This window comes from Scyliorhinus canicula, chromosome 10, assembly GCF_902713615.1.
Source record: "Scyliorhinus canicula chromosome 10, sScyCan1.1, whole genome shotgun sequence".
Lineage (NCBI taxonomy): Eukaryota > Metazoa > Chordata > Chondrichthyes > Carcharhiniformes > Scyliorhinidae > Scyliorhinus > Scyliorhinus canicula.
This window is the reverse complement of record NC_052155.1, coordinates 21,804,475-21,820,624: the sequence shown is the minus strand read 5'-3', so window position 1 is coordinate 21,820,624 and position 16,150 is coordinate 21,804,475. Positions and strand designations below refer to the sequence as shown.

Here is a 16,150-nt window from a genome sequence, read left to right as displayed (position 1 = left end):
TGTCTTTACAAAATATCATGTACCCTGGAATATTTATTTTCTAACTTTGGTCGCCTTTTAATTACATCCCTGAAATGGCGATTGCATCGAAATCATTTGCCTCTATTTGTACCACCAGTTCACCTCTCATATTGCTTGTGGTTTGTGTATTCATTTAAAGAGCTGTTAATTTAATTTATTTTCTGTTACCTGCAATGAGGTTATTCATTATTGTACATATTTTCTTAAACTCAGTCCCTCCCTGCCCCATTCTGCTCGTCTTTACCCACATTTCTACACTGTCCCAATGCCTCGACCTTTCTCTTTAGATTTCTAAATCTCCAAACCTTCACCCTTCACTACTGTTAGTTGAAAGCTGTCTGAGGCCTTGTGTCATTTCCAATGATTTACATTTAGCTTGGGGTGCTTGATGACACATCCGGTCAAATGGAAACTTCATGTTGACCATTTTCTCTCGTCCCACATTTAGAATTTTTTCTGTCCATGTTTTTGAACCAAGAATGTAATGAGGTTTGGAGACGTGGTCCTGATGGAACCCAGCTGACCATCAGCAAGCAGGCTGTTGCAGCTTAACAGCATTGTCGGCAACAACTCGCATCAGCTTTATTAATTGTACACGGGCTGATATGTGGTGGCAATTGTCTAGATTAGATTTGTTCCTCTTTTTTTGTGAACGGGACTTAACCAGATAATTTTCCACATTGATGGGTAGATGCCAGTTATTGTAGCCACACTGTCACTTTGTTAGGATGGTAGCCAGTTTTGGAACACAGATCTTCAGATTGTCTTTTCATGCCCATTGCCATTTCAAAGATACGGCAAAAAATTTCACCAAAAGATTCTGTTGCTTTGTAGTAACCTGAGAAACTTTGCACTGTGGAGCCAGACATGGCACAGTTCATCCAATGCCACCATTAAATGTTTTGGGTCTTGTGTGAACCAGCTGTTACACTAGAATATATCCAATTAGTTTTTGATAACTTTTGTGTCAGAGGAAACAGTCATGGATGTTTACAGCAAGGAAACAGGCCCTTTGGCCCAGTTTGTCCATGCTGCCCAGTTTCTATCACCAAAGCTAGTCCCACTTGCCCGCATTTGGCCCATATCCCTCTACCCACCATGCCCAGGTAACTGTCTAACTGTCTTTTAAAGGAAAACATTGTACCCGCCTCTACCACTGCCTCTGGCAGCCCTTTCCAAATGCTCACCACCCTCTGTTAAACAATTTCCCCTCCGGTCTCTTTTGCGTATCTCCCCTCTCACCTTAAACCTATGCTTCTCTAGTTCTAGGCTCCTCTATCTTTGGGAAAAGATGTTCACTATCCACCTTATCTATGCTCCTCATTATTTTATAGACCTCTACAAGATCACCACTGAGCCTCCGATGCTCCAGGGAAAAAAGTCCCAGCCTATCCAGCCTCTCCTTATAACTCAGACCATCAAGTCCTGGTAGTATCCACGTAAATCTCTTCTGCACTCTTTCTAGTTTAAACAATATCCTTCCTATAATAGGTGACCAGAACTGCACACAGTATTCCATGTGTGGTCTTATCAATGTCTTCTACAACTTCAACAAGACACACCGACTTCTGTATTCAATATTCTGACCAATAAAACAGAGTACGCTGAATGTGTTCTTCGCCACCCTGTCCACCTGCGATTCCACTGTCAAGGAGCTTTGAACCTGTACCCCGAGATCTCTTCTGTAACTCTCCCCAACTCTCTACCATTAACTGAGTAGGTCAGGTTCTGATTTGATCTACCAAAATATATCACCTCACATTTATCCAAATTAAAGTCCATCTGCAATTCATCGGCTCTCTGGCGCAATTGGTCAAGATCCTGTTGCAATCTTATATAACCTTCTTCACTGTCAACTATGCCACCAATCTTGGTGTCATCTGCAAACATAGTAACCTTCATTCTCATCCAAATCATTGATATATATATATCAAATAACAATGGACCCAGCACCGATCCCTGAGGCACATCGCTGGCCACAGGCCTCCAGTTTGAAAATCAACCCTCCACAATCACCTTTTGGCTTTGGTCGCCGAGCCAACTTTGTATCCAATTGGCTACTTCACCCTGGATTCCGTGAGATTTAACCTTTCGCATCAACCTACCATGCGGTACCTTGTCGAGGGCCTTGCTAATGTCCACGTAGACAATGTTGACTGCTCTGCCCTCATCTACCTTCTTGGTTACCCCTTCAAAAAAACTCAATCAATTTTGTGAGACTTGACTGTCCCCTTACAAAGCCATGCTGACTTTTCCTAATTAGCCCTTGCCTGTATAAGTATCTGGAGATCCTGTCCCTCAGAATATCTTCCAACAACTTGCCCACTACAGAAGTAAGGCTAACCGGTCTGTAGTTCCCAGGCTTATCCCTTACAGCCCTTCTTAGACAAGGGCACAACATTTGCTGCTCTCCAATCTTGAGGCACCTCTCCTGTGGCTGTCGATGATTCAAATATCTCAACTAGGGGGCCGGCAATTTCCTCCTTAGCCTCCCACAATGTCCTGGGGTACATTTCATCTATCTTGGGGATTTATCTATCTTGATGTGCTTTAATACCTCCAGCACCTCCTTCTCTGTAATATGTACACTCCTCAAGACATAGAACATAGAACAGTGCAGCACAGAACAGGCCCTTCAGCCCTCGATGTTGTGCCGAGCCTTGTCCAAAACCAAGATCAAGCAATCCCACTCCCTGTCATTCTGTTGTGCTCCATGTGCCTATCCAATAACCGCTTGAAAGTTCCTAAAGTGTCCGACTCCACCTTCACAGCAGGCAGTCCATTCCACACCCTAACCACTCTCTGAGTAAAGAACCTAATTCGGACATCCCTCCTATATCTCCCACCCTGAACCTTATAGTTATGCCCCTTTGTAACAGCTACATCCACCCGAGGAAATAGTCCATTCTATCTATCCCCCTCATCATCTTATAAACCTCGAAGTCTCCTCTCATCCTCCTTCGCTCCAAAGAGAAAAGCCCCAGCTCCCTCAGCCTTTCCTCCATAAGACCTATACTCCAAACCAGGCAGCATCCTGGCAAATCTCCTTTGCACCCTTTCCAATGCTTCCACATCCTTCCTATAGTGAGGTGACCAGAACTGCACACAATACTCCAAATGTGGTCTCACCAGGGTCACGTATAGTTGCAGCATAACCCCACGGCTCTTAAACTGAAGCCCCCTGTTAATAAACGTTAACATACTATAGCCTTCTTCACGGCTTTATCCACTTGAGTGGCAACCTTCAGAGATTTGTGGACATGAACCCCAAGATCTCTCTGTTCCTCCACATTCCTCAGAACCCTGCCGTTGACCCTGTAATCCGCATTCCAATTTTTCCTACCAAAATGAATCACCTCGCACTTATCAGGGTTAAACTCCATCTGCCATTTTTCAGCCCAGCTCTGCATCCTGTCTATATCTCTTTGCAGCCTACAACAGCCCTCCACCTCATCCACTACTCCACCAATCTTGGTGTCATTAGCAAATTTACTGACTCGCCCTTCAGCCCCCTCCTCCAAGTCATTGATAAAACATCATTTTTTATTTCCCCAATTTCCCTAACATTCATACCTTTCTCAACAGTAAATACTGACGTGAAATATTCATTTTAGGACATCTCTCATCCCTTGTGGATCCGCACATAGATGACCTTGTTTATCCTTGAGGCCCTACCCTCTCCCTAGTCATCCTTTTACCCTTTCTCAGAGGACACACTTAGGGTAAAAACTTGCACAATGCTCACTTCATGGTAATTGGCTCTAGAACAGGGAATAGAACTCTCTAAGGTTTTATATTCCAATTATTCATACTTATTTGTAGTTTTCACATACTCTGACCATCACTTAACTCATGATAAACTAAATATTTATCCCAGGGGTGAGATAGAGTAAATAAAGAGAAGGTGTTTCCAGTGGCTGAAGATTGATAACCAGAGAGAGCAAATTTAAGATATGGCAGCATGAGGAAAAATCTTTTCAGTGTGTAGCTATGAATTGTAATGCACTGCCTGTTAGGATCAAGGGCACAGATTCCTAACACAATTGGATTAATCTTAAAGGAGAAATAATCCTAGGGCTATGGGGCAAGGGCTAGGGAATCGAACCAACTGGGTTGTTTGTTGAAAGAGCTGACACAGGCTTGTTGAGATGAATAGCTCCCATTGTGCTGTACAATTGTTTGATTCATTAAAAGGTATTGTCGCAGCCTTGGAGACTTCATTTTTGTAGAGTGCATGAGTGATTCAAAAAAAATTACTGTGTGGCCCCCTTTAAAGATTTTTGCCCCTGTGGCAATTTAACGAGAGCATGATCAGCCATGTGGGGACCTTCGGATTGCTGTGCACCCGCACAGCTACATTGCTTGTACCCTAGTGCCTGCATGGTAAATTCTACTTTAGGAACAGAAATTGGTGTGCAGACTTGTGAAAAATTTGTACAAAATCTCAAAACCTGTGTCATACTAATTGGACCCCAAGGTTTTTTTGAGATTTAATTAATATTTAACAAACTGGAATGTATTTCACTTTAGTGCAGTTAAACTGTGATTTAACAAGAAAACTTGAAGCTCGTTCAATTTATTCTGTAATTGTATCATCCAAAAAGCTACTGTTTGTATTGGACTAAGTGCCTCTTTCGCCAATTTCCCAAATTCAGAAAGCTGTTTTTGATTTGTAAATATTATAACTTTATCAAACTGCAAGTCTGGAATTCCTCATTCAGTGCTGTCCTTCTCAGGATGAGATTCTCCAGATATTTGGCAAATTTCCACTTCAACTATAGTTTGGCCTTTATTTTTTTCATTTTAATCTAAAGCCTGTGCAATGCACTATTGAACTGTCGTTGGTTTGCATGCCAAGTGTCCTTTGGGATAGGTTGTTGAAAAGTTTAGATGCGAGTCCTTCAAAGTCGGTGCTCTGGTTTCTACTGACAAATGTTACCTATTGTTTTCTATGTCCAAGTGAAAGTTATTTACGCAGACCTTTTTGATTTCCTTAGTGGAAAGATGCAAAGCCTGAAGATCTCATGGACTCTAAACTCAGATGTGTCTTTGAACTGCCTGTTGACAATGAGAAATCTGTAAGTAGACAGTGAATGTCCAAAAAGCTTTTTACTTGCGCTCCGGAAGGTTACTTTTAGAATTGATGTAATTTTTCTACTTAGACAGATACAGTTAATTGATTGCACTGCACAAGAAGTTGTTTTATTTAACAGAAATGTGGGTAACCCTTAATTGTCCTTGAGGGATAGGTACCAAATGCTGCCTTGTCAGCAACATCCACATCCCATAAACGATTAAACAAATACTTTGAACCAGATTTTGCCTTTGCTCCCTGAATATTTTTGGAAGAAAAAAGTTTTTGAGAAATTAGTTAATCCATTATAGATTTTTAAATGCAAAGCGTACTTTAAAATCTAGTTATATTTTTCAACTATCGTATTTCCCATTTTTGTATCCTTTGCAAATGCAGAAACTTAATACTTTTTTTATTTGAAGTAGTAATGGTCCTAAAACAAGCTGTTAGGGGATCTCTCCGATTGACTTCAAACTGGGTGAAAATAAATGTCTGTCCAGTTTAGGATTTCTAATCCTTTATTCTTCCTCGTGGATATTATATGTGAAAGTGGAACCAAAAGTTACTTTCTAATTTTACACCAATTATTATTATGTACAATCAACTTCTTTAAAGAAACATTCACTTCCTCAAAGTATTTAAAAAAAAATGTACTTTGAATTACTGTTGTTTTCGTATCCCCGTATAAAAATATTTGATTTGAAAATGATTATTGTGTTATAAAATTTAGCATACTTTTGTAACATTTTTTTGTAACCGATTTGGGTCATTGATAAAGATTAAACCTAGTAGCCAAGGACCACAGTTTCCTTACAAGGAGATGAATGAGAAGAGATGAATGAGAAAACAAACATATATTGCCTACTGAAGCATTCACTTGATTTATCGGTCTGAGTGATTGAAATTCTATATGATAAACATTCTGGCATTTTATCAGGCCTTCTTAATTTGTGAGAACCTTTCCCTGTCTGCTATCTGGGCGGTCTGTAGCAATAATCAATAATTCCCTTATTGCGTTTATTGCTAATTTTAGTTCTTACTATCCTAAATTATTGAAGGGCTTTGTTCAATTGAATTGACTGGTGGCATGATAGCACAGTGGTTAGCATAATTGCTTCACAGCTCCAGGTTCCCAGGTACAATTCCCGGCTTGGGTCACTGCGGAGTCCAGACGTTCTCCCCGTGTCTGCGTGGGTTTCCTCCGGTTTCTCCCACAGTCCAAAGATATTCAGATTAGGTGGATTGGCCATGCTAAATTGCCCTTCGTGTCCAACAAAGATTAGGTGGGGTTACTGGGTTATGGGGATAGGGTGGAGGTGTGGGCTTAGGTAGAGTGCTCTTTCCAAGGGCCGGTGCAGACTCGATGGGCCGAATGGCCTCCTTCTGCACTGTTGATTCTATGACTATATGTAGTTTTTTTCAGTTTAATTTTGCATTAGACTTTAAGTGATTACTGTGAACTATTCAACAGAATTGCTGTAGAACATAGAAACATACTCAATTAAAGAATGTGGGGTTACCACTTAATTTAGTGCGTAACTAAATCAGTGTTTTTCTAAGTGTTAATAAAAGCAAATTACAGCGGATGCTGGAATCTGAAACAAAAACAGAAAATGCTGGACAATCTCAGCAGGTCTGACAGCAAATGTGGATGATGTGGCGATGCCGGCGTTGGACTGGGGTGAGCACAGTAAGAAGTCTTACAACACCAGGTTAAAGTCCAACATGTTTGTTTCAAACACTAGCTTTCGGAGCACTGCTCCTTCCTCAGTTGTGGAGAGAGAACAGAGCTAACGTTTTGAATCTGAATGCCTCTTAGTCAAAGCTAGAGATAACTGGAAATAGGACCAGAATTATACTGTTATGGGGGTAGGAAGGCAAGGGGTGTGTGGAGCAGTGGGGCTGGATAGAGGATCAGCGATAGGTCGAGATTGACAAAGATGTCATGGACAGAAAACCAAACGGAATGTAAGTGGGGGTGATAATGACACATTAAGTGATCAGAATGTGTCACTGCCAGAACAATGGTGAGTAGTGCATCAAAGGACGACCTGGAACACTGAACATGACTGGGGGGGGGGGGGGGGGGGGGGGGTTGTACACAGATCAATGGAAGAAATGGAAAGAAATTAATAGAAATAGAAATGGGGTGAAGGTGAGAGAGAGTTCACAGTTTGAAGTTGTTGAACTCCATGTTAAGTCTGGAAGACTGTACTGTGCCTAATCAGAAGATGAAGTGCTATTTCTCTAGTTGGCGCTGGGCATCACTGGTACATTACACCAGGCCAAGGATGGTGAGTTGAAATGGCAAGCGACAGGGAGGTCTGGGTCCTGCTTGTGGACGGACTGAAGACGGTCTGCAAAGTGGTCACTCTGTTTGCATTTAGTCTCTCCAATGTAGAGTAGACAGCATTGGAGGCAGCGGATGCAATAGACAAGATTGAAGGAGGTGCACATGAAGCGTTGCCTCACCTGAAAAGAATGTTAGGCCCTTTCTAGATATATGTAGTAGGAGTGCAAATATGACTGATTCCTGGGATGGCAGAACTGACGTACGAGAAGAGATTGAATCGGTTAGGATTGTATTTGCCGGAGTTCAGAAAAATGGGAGGGGGGGGGGGAAATCTCGTAGAAACCTATAAAATTCTAACTGGACCGGACTTGGTAGATGCAGGAAGGATGTTCCCAATGGTGGGTGTGACCAGAACCAGGGATCACAGTCTGAGGATACGGGGGTAGACCATTTAGGACTGAGATGAGGAGAACTTTCTTCACCCAGAGAGTGGTGAGCCTGTGGAATTTGTTAGCACAGGAAGTAGTTGAGGCCAAAACATTGTATGGTTTCAAGAAGCACTATGGTTTCAAGAAGCCATTAGATATAGTACTTGGGGTGAAGGAGATCAAAGGATATGGGGGAAGGCGGAATTAGGCTATTGAGTTGAATGACCAGCCATGATTATGAATGGTGGAAAGGGCTTTAATGGCCTCCTCCTGCTTCTATTTTTTCGATGTTTTGTATGTTATGATACAGGGGAGGTCTGACAAAGTCCCCATAAAATGCTCCTATTAGGGTCTTGGAGGTCTGATGCTTCCCAGGCGTGGAAGGACAATGTCCTAATTGTGTTTCTTGGTAGCTTTTTTTAATATAACTATTTGAATGGGCACAGTAAATCTTTGATATGCCCAGAATTGTGCATTGTTGCAAGCCTGTTGACATCACTAAAGTAGTAACTTTCTGTGATTGACACAACAAATGCAGTAATTAATGCTTTCAAGGTTAACAAAGGACTTGGTTTTATAAGAAGGGCATGCATTTTTGTCATAAACAATTGGGCATATGTTTGTTTATATATTAGTAAACTTTCCCCCTTCTGTAAATATGCCATTGGTAACAGTGGACAAAACTTATGTCAACTTATTGGAATATTTGAATCAAAACCAGCAGAGGAGTGTGGCATTTATCTGATTACTGTATTCTCTTAAATAATCTGTTCTTTTCTTATAGGACAAAAAATTACTAGAAGGCCTCAAAAGAAAGAAATGCAAGCTCTGCTTATAAGAGTCATAAGAGAAGCTAGTTATTATTGCATGTATCTACCTGAAGTTTTTTTTTTCTATGTAGCAGAACGAGATTATAGAGTGCGACCCATTAGACAGTGGTTTAGACATCCCGTTAGATACAGCAAAGATGGATCTGCATAGCTTTGTGCACTATTATGACAGTGCTCGACCGCCTCCACGTGCTGTACCCACACCAGGAAATGGTCTCAGGTTTCACACTCCAATCCGTGGTGGCATCCGTCAGACTCCAACCAGTGGTAGCCATAGAAGTGACCTGCAGGGATTTGTATCTGCCCCAGCCAGTGACACCAGAGTGAAAAAGGTCCAGGTCTGTTCCAGTTAGCATGTAGTTCAGTTTAGGATTAATGCAAGTATTGCAGCAAGAATCGTACAGTGGATTCCTGTTGTCACGTTTGCGACTAATGATGGGGTGGGGGGGGGAGAGAGAGAATGACACTCGCTCCGTATTTAGTTTCTCTGGCAGAAAGTATTTGAGTTTTAATCATTCTGCTATCAGCGGCCTTTTTTCAGATGACTGCTGCTGCAGTTCAAGGGGATTTAATTTTCTTCTCTCATTTTGAGGGAGCTGTGAGCACTCATCTGACTGGTGTGACCAAAAATATCCTGAATCAAAAACTGAAGAATTGACAGTTTAGAAAATTGACAAAGACAATAAGAGGAGTCCACTGTTCTTCTGGTTGCATACATGTTTGACATTTTTGCAGAAGGTGGATAGGGTTTTGTGGATTCTGAACCATAGGCAGGCCTTTATGTATGCATAAATAATAGAGTATATACTTCCTTTTAATGTGAAACTACTCTTTTATCATTTACACCTGTCTATGGACAAAGTCAGGTGGATGAATCCAGCAGAAAAAAGTGTCAAACACTTGTATTTATAAAATGTACTGTGGTAGGTGCCTTGATTGCCAAAAGGTAATCTAAAATTTCAAATGATAGCCAAGGAACTTTTAAAATGCAAATACTTATTAATTTACTAGTATTTTCAAATGCTATATTATCCCCACTAAGTTGAAAGAAAATTATTGTGGGGCGGGGGTTTGGCGTGTGCGAAGTGAGAATACAATATTTATTGATCTGTGGGAGAAGATTTTACCTTCTAAGTAGTGTTAGTGTATCAGTTAAGTAACCAAAATATTTAAAATAAGTGCCTACCCTAAATGCTGGGAATCCTGTTGAAATAACTTGCCCCCAGGTTCCTGCAGATGACAAAAATATGTTTTATGACATTGGGAGTTACATATGTGTTACTTCATTAGTGTTTTAACAATTTTCCATAAATACATTAAGTATAAATAATGCCCTCTTTTGAAAATGTTTGCAGAATGATCTTGAAGCAAGCAAACCTGCTGCAATAACGAATGCATCTAAACCTGAAGGACCGGCAATGCCCAAATCTGCTAGTGTTTCACTGGATGACACTGAAGTGCGGAAACTAATGGAAGAATGCAAGAGGCTTCAAGTGGAGTTGGTGAAAATGACAGATGAGAATCGACAGCTGAGAGTAAGCTTTTATGAGCCAGTACAGAGAGCTTTGCACGGTGTAACACATTCATTCCTGGAGGCATGTCAAGATATTTTAACAGAAGAATGTTGCTCTTAATCTGAGATTAACACCAAATACTGGGATCATTCAAGCGGCTGGTACAATCAGTGCAGTGGTCGGAGGTTGAATCTCCACCAGACTCTGGCATGGGGAGGGAAGGAATGAGAACGGGAAAGGCGCCCTTCTGCATTGTACTAACACACCCCATTTCAGGTTGGCCAAGGAATAGCTTTGACTGTATGTACAGAATGGACTGACGTGATCAAGCATATTGTGGAGTAATATTCCTTTTAAACATTCAGTCTCTTTGCTTGTCGTACTTTTGTTCCCTGTTATGTTTCACATTTCCATCACACATTCCTTAAAGGAGCTAAATTGGCTGGACAGCAAGTTTGTGATGCAAAGTGAGGCCAACAGCGTGGTTTCAATTCTCATACCAACTGAGTCTTGCCCCTTGCCTGAGATGTGGTGATCCTCACGTTAAATCATCACCAGTCAGCTCTCCCCCTCAAAGGGGAAAGCAGCCTATGGTCACCGCGACTGTGGAGATTTTACTTGCCTTAACGAGTTGCTTCCATGAGTTAGAGGATATGTGATTCTAGGGGCAGCACGGTAGCACAAGTGGGTAGCACTGGCTTCACAGCACCAGGGTCCCAGGTTCGATTCCCCGCTGGGTCATTGTCTGTGCGGAGTCTGCACGATCTCCCTGTGTCTGCATGTGTTTCCTCCGGGTGCTCCGGTTTCCTCCCACAGTCCAAAGACGTGCAGGTTAGGTGGATTGGTCATGATAAATTGCCCTTAGTGACCAAAAAGGTTAGGAGGGGTTATTGGGTTAGGGGGATAGGGTGGAAGTGAGGGCTTAAGTGGGTCGGTGCAGACTCGATGGGCCAAATGGCCTCCTTCTGCACTCTATGTTCTATGTTCTAATGCATACACTTCCCTTTCTTACCTGAATAATGATCAGTTCGTTTGGCTGGGTTATGGAAGTTCTTGGGAATTTAGAATATGCATACAAAAACAGTAAATTCTATAAAATTCCTACGGTGCAGAGGGAGGCCATTCAGCTAATTAAGTCTGCACCGACCCAGTCCACCTAACCTGCACTGTGGAAGGAAAACGGACCACCCGGTGGAAACCAATGCAGACACTTGAGGAATTTGCAACACCACACCCTAACCTAAGGTTATAATTGAACCATGGTCCCTGGTGCTGTGAGGCAGCAGTGCTAAATACTGAGCCACTGTGTCTACCAGAGGAGTGTGCTGCAAAATTGTATGCACCAGTTTATTTGAAGGACTTTGAATGCATCCTCCTGAAGACTATGCACAATGTTGCATTTTGTAGTACAAATTGGTGTTTACTTCAGAGGGCTAAACTAGTTCTACTTAATAATGAGCTTTTCTTGTTTCTGAAACTCCTGTGCTTTTTGCTGACCGTGGCTTTGGCTTGATAGTCGGTGTTCAATACTTCAGCTAAGTGGACATCATTCATACGGGGCTTGATTGTGTGTTTAGCTTTATTCGAATAGGGTGCATCAGATCTGAGCCTGATGTTTTCATCAGCCGACAACTCATGCACTTTTGTCAGTTATTCGATAATGCATTTTTGTCAGTTATTTGAAAATGACAGTGAACGATATTCTCTTCATCCTGCCACCCCCACCCTATGTCGTTCCTATAAGCTCATATAATTGAGGGCACTGGTAACATTCCTGTTGCTGTCTATTGGGCGTCTGTTGTTATGGGCCAGGGTTTAGAGAACCCCAAAGTGTATCATGGAGTTCACCTGACCCACAACTTTTAATAGATTGTAGTATGGGGAGCACACGGCCCACTCTACAGGTGTGGTGCAGCAGAAATGGAAAAGTATTTTTTAAAGCAAAACAATGTTTATTCTATGAACTGAAGTTAACCTTTTTAAAACATACAGTGAACATCTTAGCAACCATTAATTCAAATACAACCCCCAAAGAATACAACACTAAGTAATCCTTTAAGCTTTCCTTTTAACAACCATAAGACTTAAAATACCTTTTACCAGAAGCACATCAGGTTAGTCACCACTGAGAACATTTATAATTCTGAATTCACCAAATGATCAAGAGATAGTCTTTTCATGGCAGAGAGAACAGCAGTACACCTGCTTTGTCTTGCTTCAGCTCCAACACTGAAATTGAAACTAAAACACATCCTGCCGCAAAGAACCTAAAACAAAAGTAAAAAGCTGACACAGCCCAGCTCCACCCACACTCTGACATCACTGATAAATACTTATTTCTTAAAGGTGCTCTCACATTACACTGCACTCAGCTGCTATAATTTAGCATTTTTATAGAACAGTGGTTTAACAGCTGGCCGTTGTACTTTCTGTAAACTGTTTACTTGATTTGATTTAGACTAACCTTACCCACATCTCTTGAATTTGTTAGTGCATTGCTATGGGGTCAGAGGTGTACAGATTAAAGCAGCTAACATTCGTTTGCAATTAACAAGTAATATGAAGTATTGCAGTCAAATTATAAAAGCATTTGCGCATAATATTCATTGGTTGTTATGGGTTGGTTACCGTTGCACGGTTTGTTAATCAAATCTCTTTAGATATACCAATTAATTCAATTGCTTGTGTCTTCTTGTAAAACTTATTGTGTCTGTACATCACAAAGTCCTAGGCCCAACCATCTTCATATGTTTCATCAATGACCTCCCTTCTATCATAACGTCAGAAGTGGGGATGTTTGTGGATGACTGCACAATGTTCACCATTCGCTACTCCTCAGATAATGAAGTAGTCCATATCCAAATCAGCAAGATCTAGACAATATCCAGGCTTGGGCTGACAAGTGGCAAGTTACATTCGCGCCACACAAGAGTCATGCAATGACCATCTTCTACAAGAGAGGATCTAACCACTGCCCCTTGACATTCAATGGCATTACCATCACTGAATCCCTACCATCAACATCCTGGGGGTTACCATTGATCAGAAAATGAACTGGATTATCCAGATTAATACTGTGGATACCAGGACAGGTCCTATGGTGAGTAACTCCCCTCCTGACCCCCCCAAAAAGCCAGTCAACCATTTACAAGGCACAAGTCAGCAGTGTAATGGAATACTCTCCACTTGCCTGGATGAGTACAGCTCCAACAACACTCGAGAAGCTTAACACTATCCAGGACAAAGCAGCCCGCTTGATTGCCCCCTTCCACAAACATTCAAACCCTCCACCACCGACGAACAGTGACAGCCATGTGTACCATCTACAAGATGCATTAACTCACCAAGGTTCCTTAGACAGCACCTTACAAACCCACGGCCACTACTATCTAGAAGGGCAAGAGGAGAAATACCGGAGAGCCCCACCACCTGGAGATTCCCCTCCAAGTCACTTAGCACCCTGACTTGGAATATATCGCCACTCCTTCACTGCTGGGGAAACATCCTGGAACTCCCTCCCTAATGGCACAGTGGGTGTATCTACACCTCAAGGTCTGCAGCGGTTCAGGAAGGCAACTCACCATGACCTTCTGAAGGGCAACTAGGGATGGGCAATAAATACTGGCCTAACCAGCGGAGCCCACATCCTGTAAATGAATTTTTTAAAAAAGTGCTTCTGCTCTCCGGTAAGAGAGAAGCAGATTTTAGTTGAGTTTTTAATCCGTTTGGTATGAAACCCAGTATTTCGATTAGCTGCTTCTGCAAGTTATGCGTGCCACAGTGGTTAGCACTGCTGCCTCACCGCTAGGGACCTGGGTTCAATTTTAGCCATGGGTGACTCTATGGAATTTGCATGTTCTCCCCGTGACTGCGTGGGTATCCTCCGGGTGCTCCGCTTTCTCCCGCATTCAAAAGATAGTTGTGCTGGTTAGGTGGATAGGCCATTCCAGATTGCCCCTTAGTATCTTGAAGATTAGGTGGGGTTACAGGGATAGGGTGGGGGCGTGGACCTAGGAGTAGGGTGCTCTTTCAGTGAGTCGGTGCAGACTCTATGGGCCAATTGTCCTCCTGCATTGTAGGGATTCTATGGTTGTATGGTTTTCATACATACTATGCAATATTTCATTCATGTATTCTACAGTTGACCTTGGAAAAGATGCATCAGTATGAGCATTTTCACAAATGTGCAAATCTAGTCAATAAAATTGTATTCAAATCAAAAGAGTACAATGCTGTCAATCAAACGAGGAGCAAATCATTTGATCAGAAGATAATCTGAGCATTCAAGTGAAGGAAGCAATTCAAACTTCATTACAGCAGAAATTGGGCAATGAAACTCGGACCAGACGAAACGTGCCAAGCAGCGGTGTGAATTTATGTCCATTTTTAAAACGAGAGAGCCACAAACCAGATGGGGCCACCTATGATTATGAAGACAGTTTGGTTGCTTTCAAAATGAAGAGGATAAATGTACAATCAAAAACTGTACATTACTGTATTTAATTTCTTTACTATAAAATACAGGTAGGGATCATGATGCTGGATTGAAATATTTCACAGTATTTACAAGTAAAACCCTTGATGGCATATTGCTTTGATTCAGGCATGCATATGTAATGATTTGACAGGGGTGGCACAGTGGTTAGCAGGGTCCCAGGTTCAATTCCAGCCTTGGGTGGCTGTCTGTGTGGAGTTTGTATGTTTTCCCCGTGTGTCCGTGGGTTTCCTCCGGGTGCCCCAGCTTCCTCCCACAGTCCAAACATGTGCAGGTTAGGTGGATGCTAAATTGCCCCTTCGTGTCCAGAAGGTTAGGTGGGTTTACTGGGTAATGGGGACAGGGTGGAGGCATGGGCTTTAGTGGGGTGGTCTTTCCAAGGGCCGGTTCAGATTCAGTGGGCTGAATAGCCTCCTTTTGCACTGTAAATAAAAATAAATTTTATGAATAATGTTTTCTGAAGTATATCTTTTAAAAATTTTACTTGACCAATCTTATTGAATTTTTTGAGGAAGTAGCCAAGATAAAACAACAACAATACAGTAAATGCAATTAATCTAGATTTTCAAAAGGCCATCAATATGGCCAGAAAATGTGGAGTCGGAGTCAAAGTTGTAGACTACATTGCTGACTGACAGAAAAAGAGTAGGACTGAAGGGTGGTTCAGAGTGGCAGAAGGTGGGAAGTGGTGTTAGTGAAGGATCAGTGCTGGGACTACTGCTGTTCGATTTGATTTGATTTTGATTTGATTTATTATTGTCACGTGTTAGTATACAGTGAAAAGTATTGTTTCTTGCATGCTGTACAAACAATGCATACCGTACATAGGGAAGGAAGGAGAGACTGCAGAATATAATGTTACAGTTATAGCAAGGTGTAGAGAAAAGATGAACTTAATACGAGGTAGGTCCATTCAAAAGTCTGATGGCAGTGGGGAAGAAGCTGTTCTTGAGTCGGTTGGTACGTGACCTCAAACTTTGGTATCTTTTTCCTGATGGAAGAAGGTGGAAGAGAGTATGTCTGGGGTGCGTGGAGTCCTTAATTATGCTGGTTGCGTTTCTGAGGCAGCGGGAATTATAGACAGTCAATGGATGGGAGGCTGGTTTGCGTGATGGACTGGGCTTCATTCATGACCGTTTGTAGTTTCCTGCGGTCTTGTGTAGAGCAGACTCCAAACGAAGCTGTGATACAACCAGAAAGAAAGCTAGCTATGGTGCATCTGTAGAAGTTGGTGAGGGTTGTAGCTGACATGCCAAATTTCCTCAGTCTTCTGAGAAAGTAGTGTCGTTGGTGGGCTTTCTTGACTATAGTGTCGACATGGGGGGACCAGGACAGGCTGTTGGTGATCTGTACACCTAAAAACTTGAAACTCTTGACCCTTTCTACTTCGTTCCCATTGATGTAAACAGGGGCATGTTCTCCACTACGCTTCCTGAAGTCTATGATAATCTCCTTCGTTTTGTTGACATTGAGGGAGAGATTATTGTCGTCGCAC

The 16,150-nt window shown here is 42.0% G+C and overlaps 1 protein-coding gene across 1 annotated transcript in view; it reads left to right on the top strand.

Annotated features, from left to right (window-relative positions):
- The window catches only part of vapal (VAMP (vesicle-associated membrane protein)-associated protein A, like), a 116,060-nt gene that overhangs the window by 91,843 nt on the left and 8,067 nt on the right, over positions 1–16,150 (top strand). The window contains exons 4-5 of the mRNA XM_038808674.1: positions 5,019–5,099; positions 10,002–10,181. Coding sequence (XP_038664602.1) covers positions 5,019–5,099; positions 10,002–10,181 — 261 coding nt within the window. The remainder of the gene's footprint in view (positions 1–5,018; positions 5,100–10,001; positions 10,182–16,150) is intronic.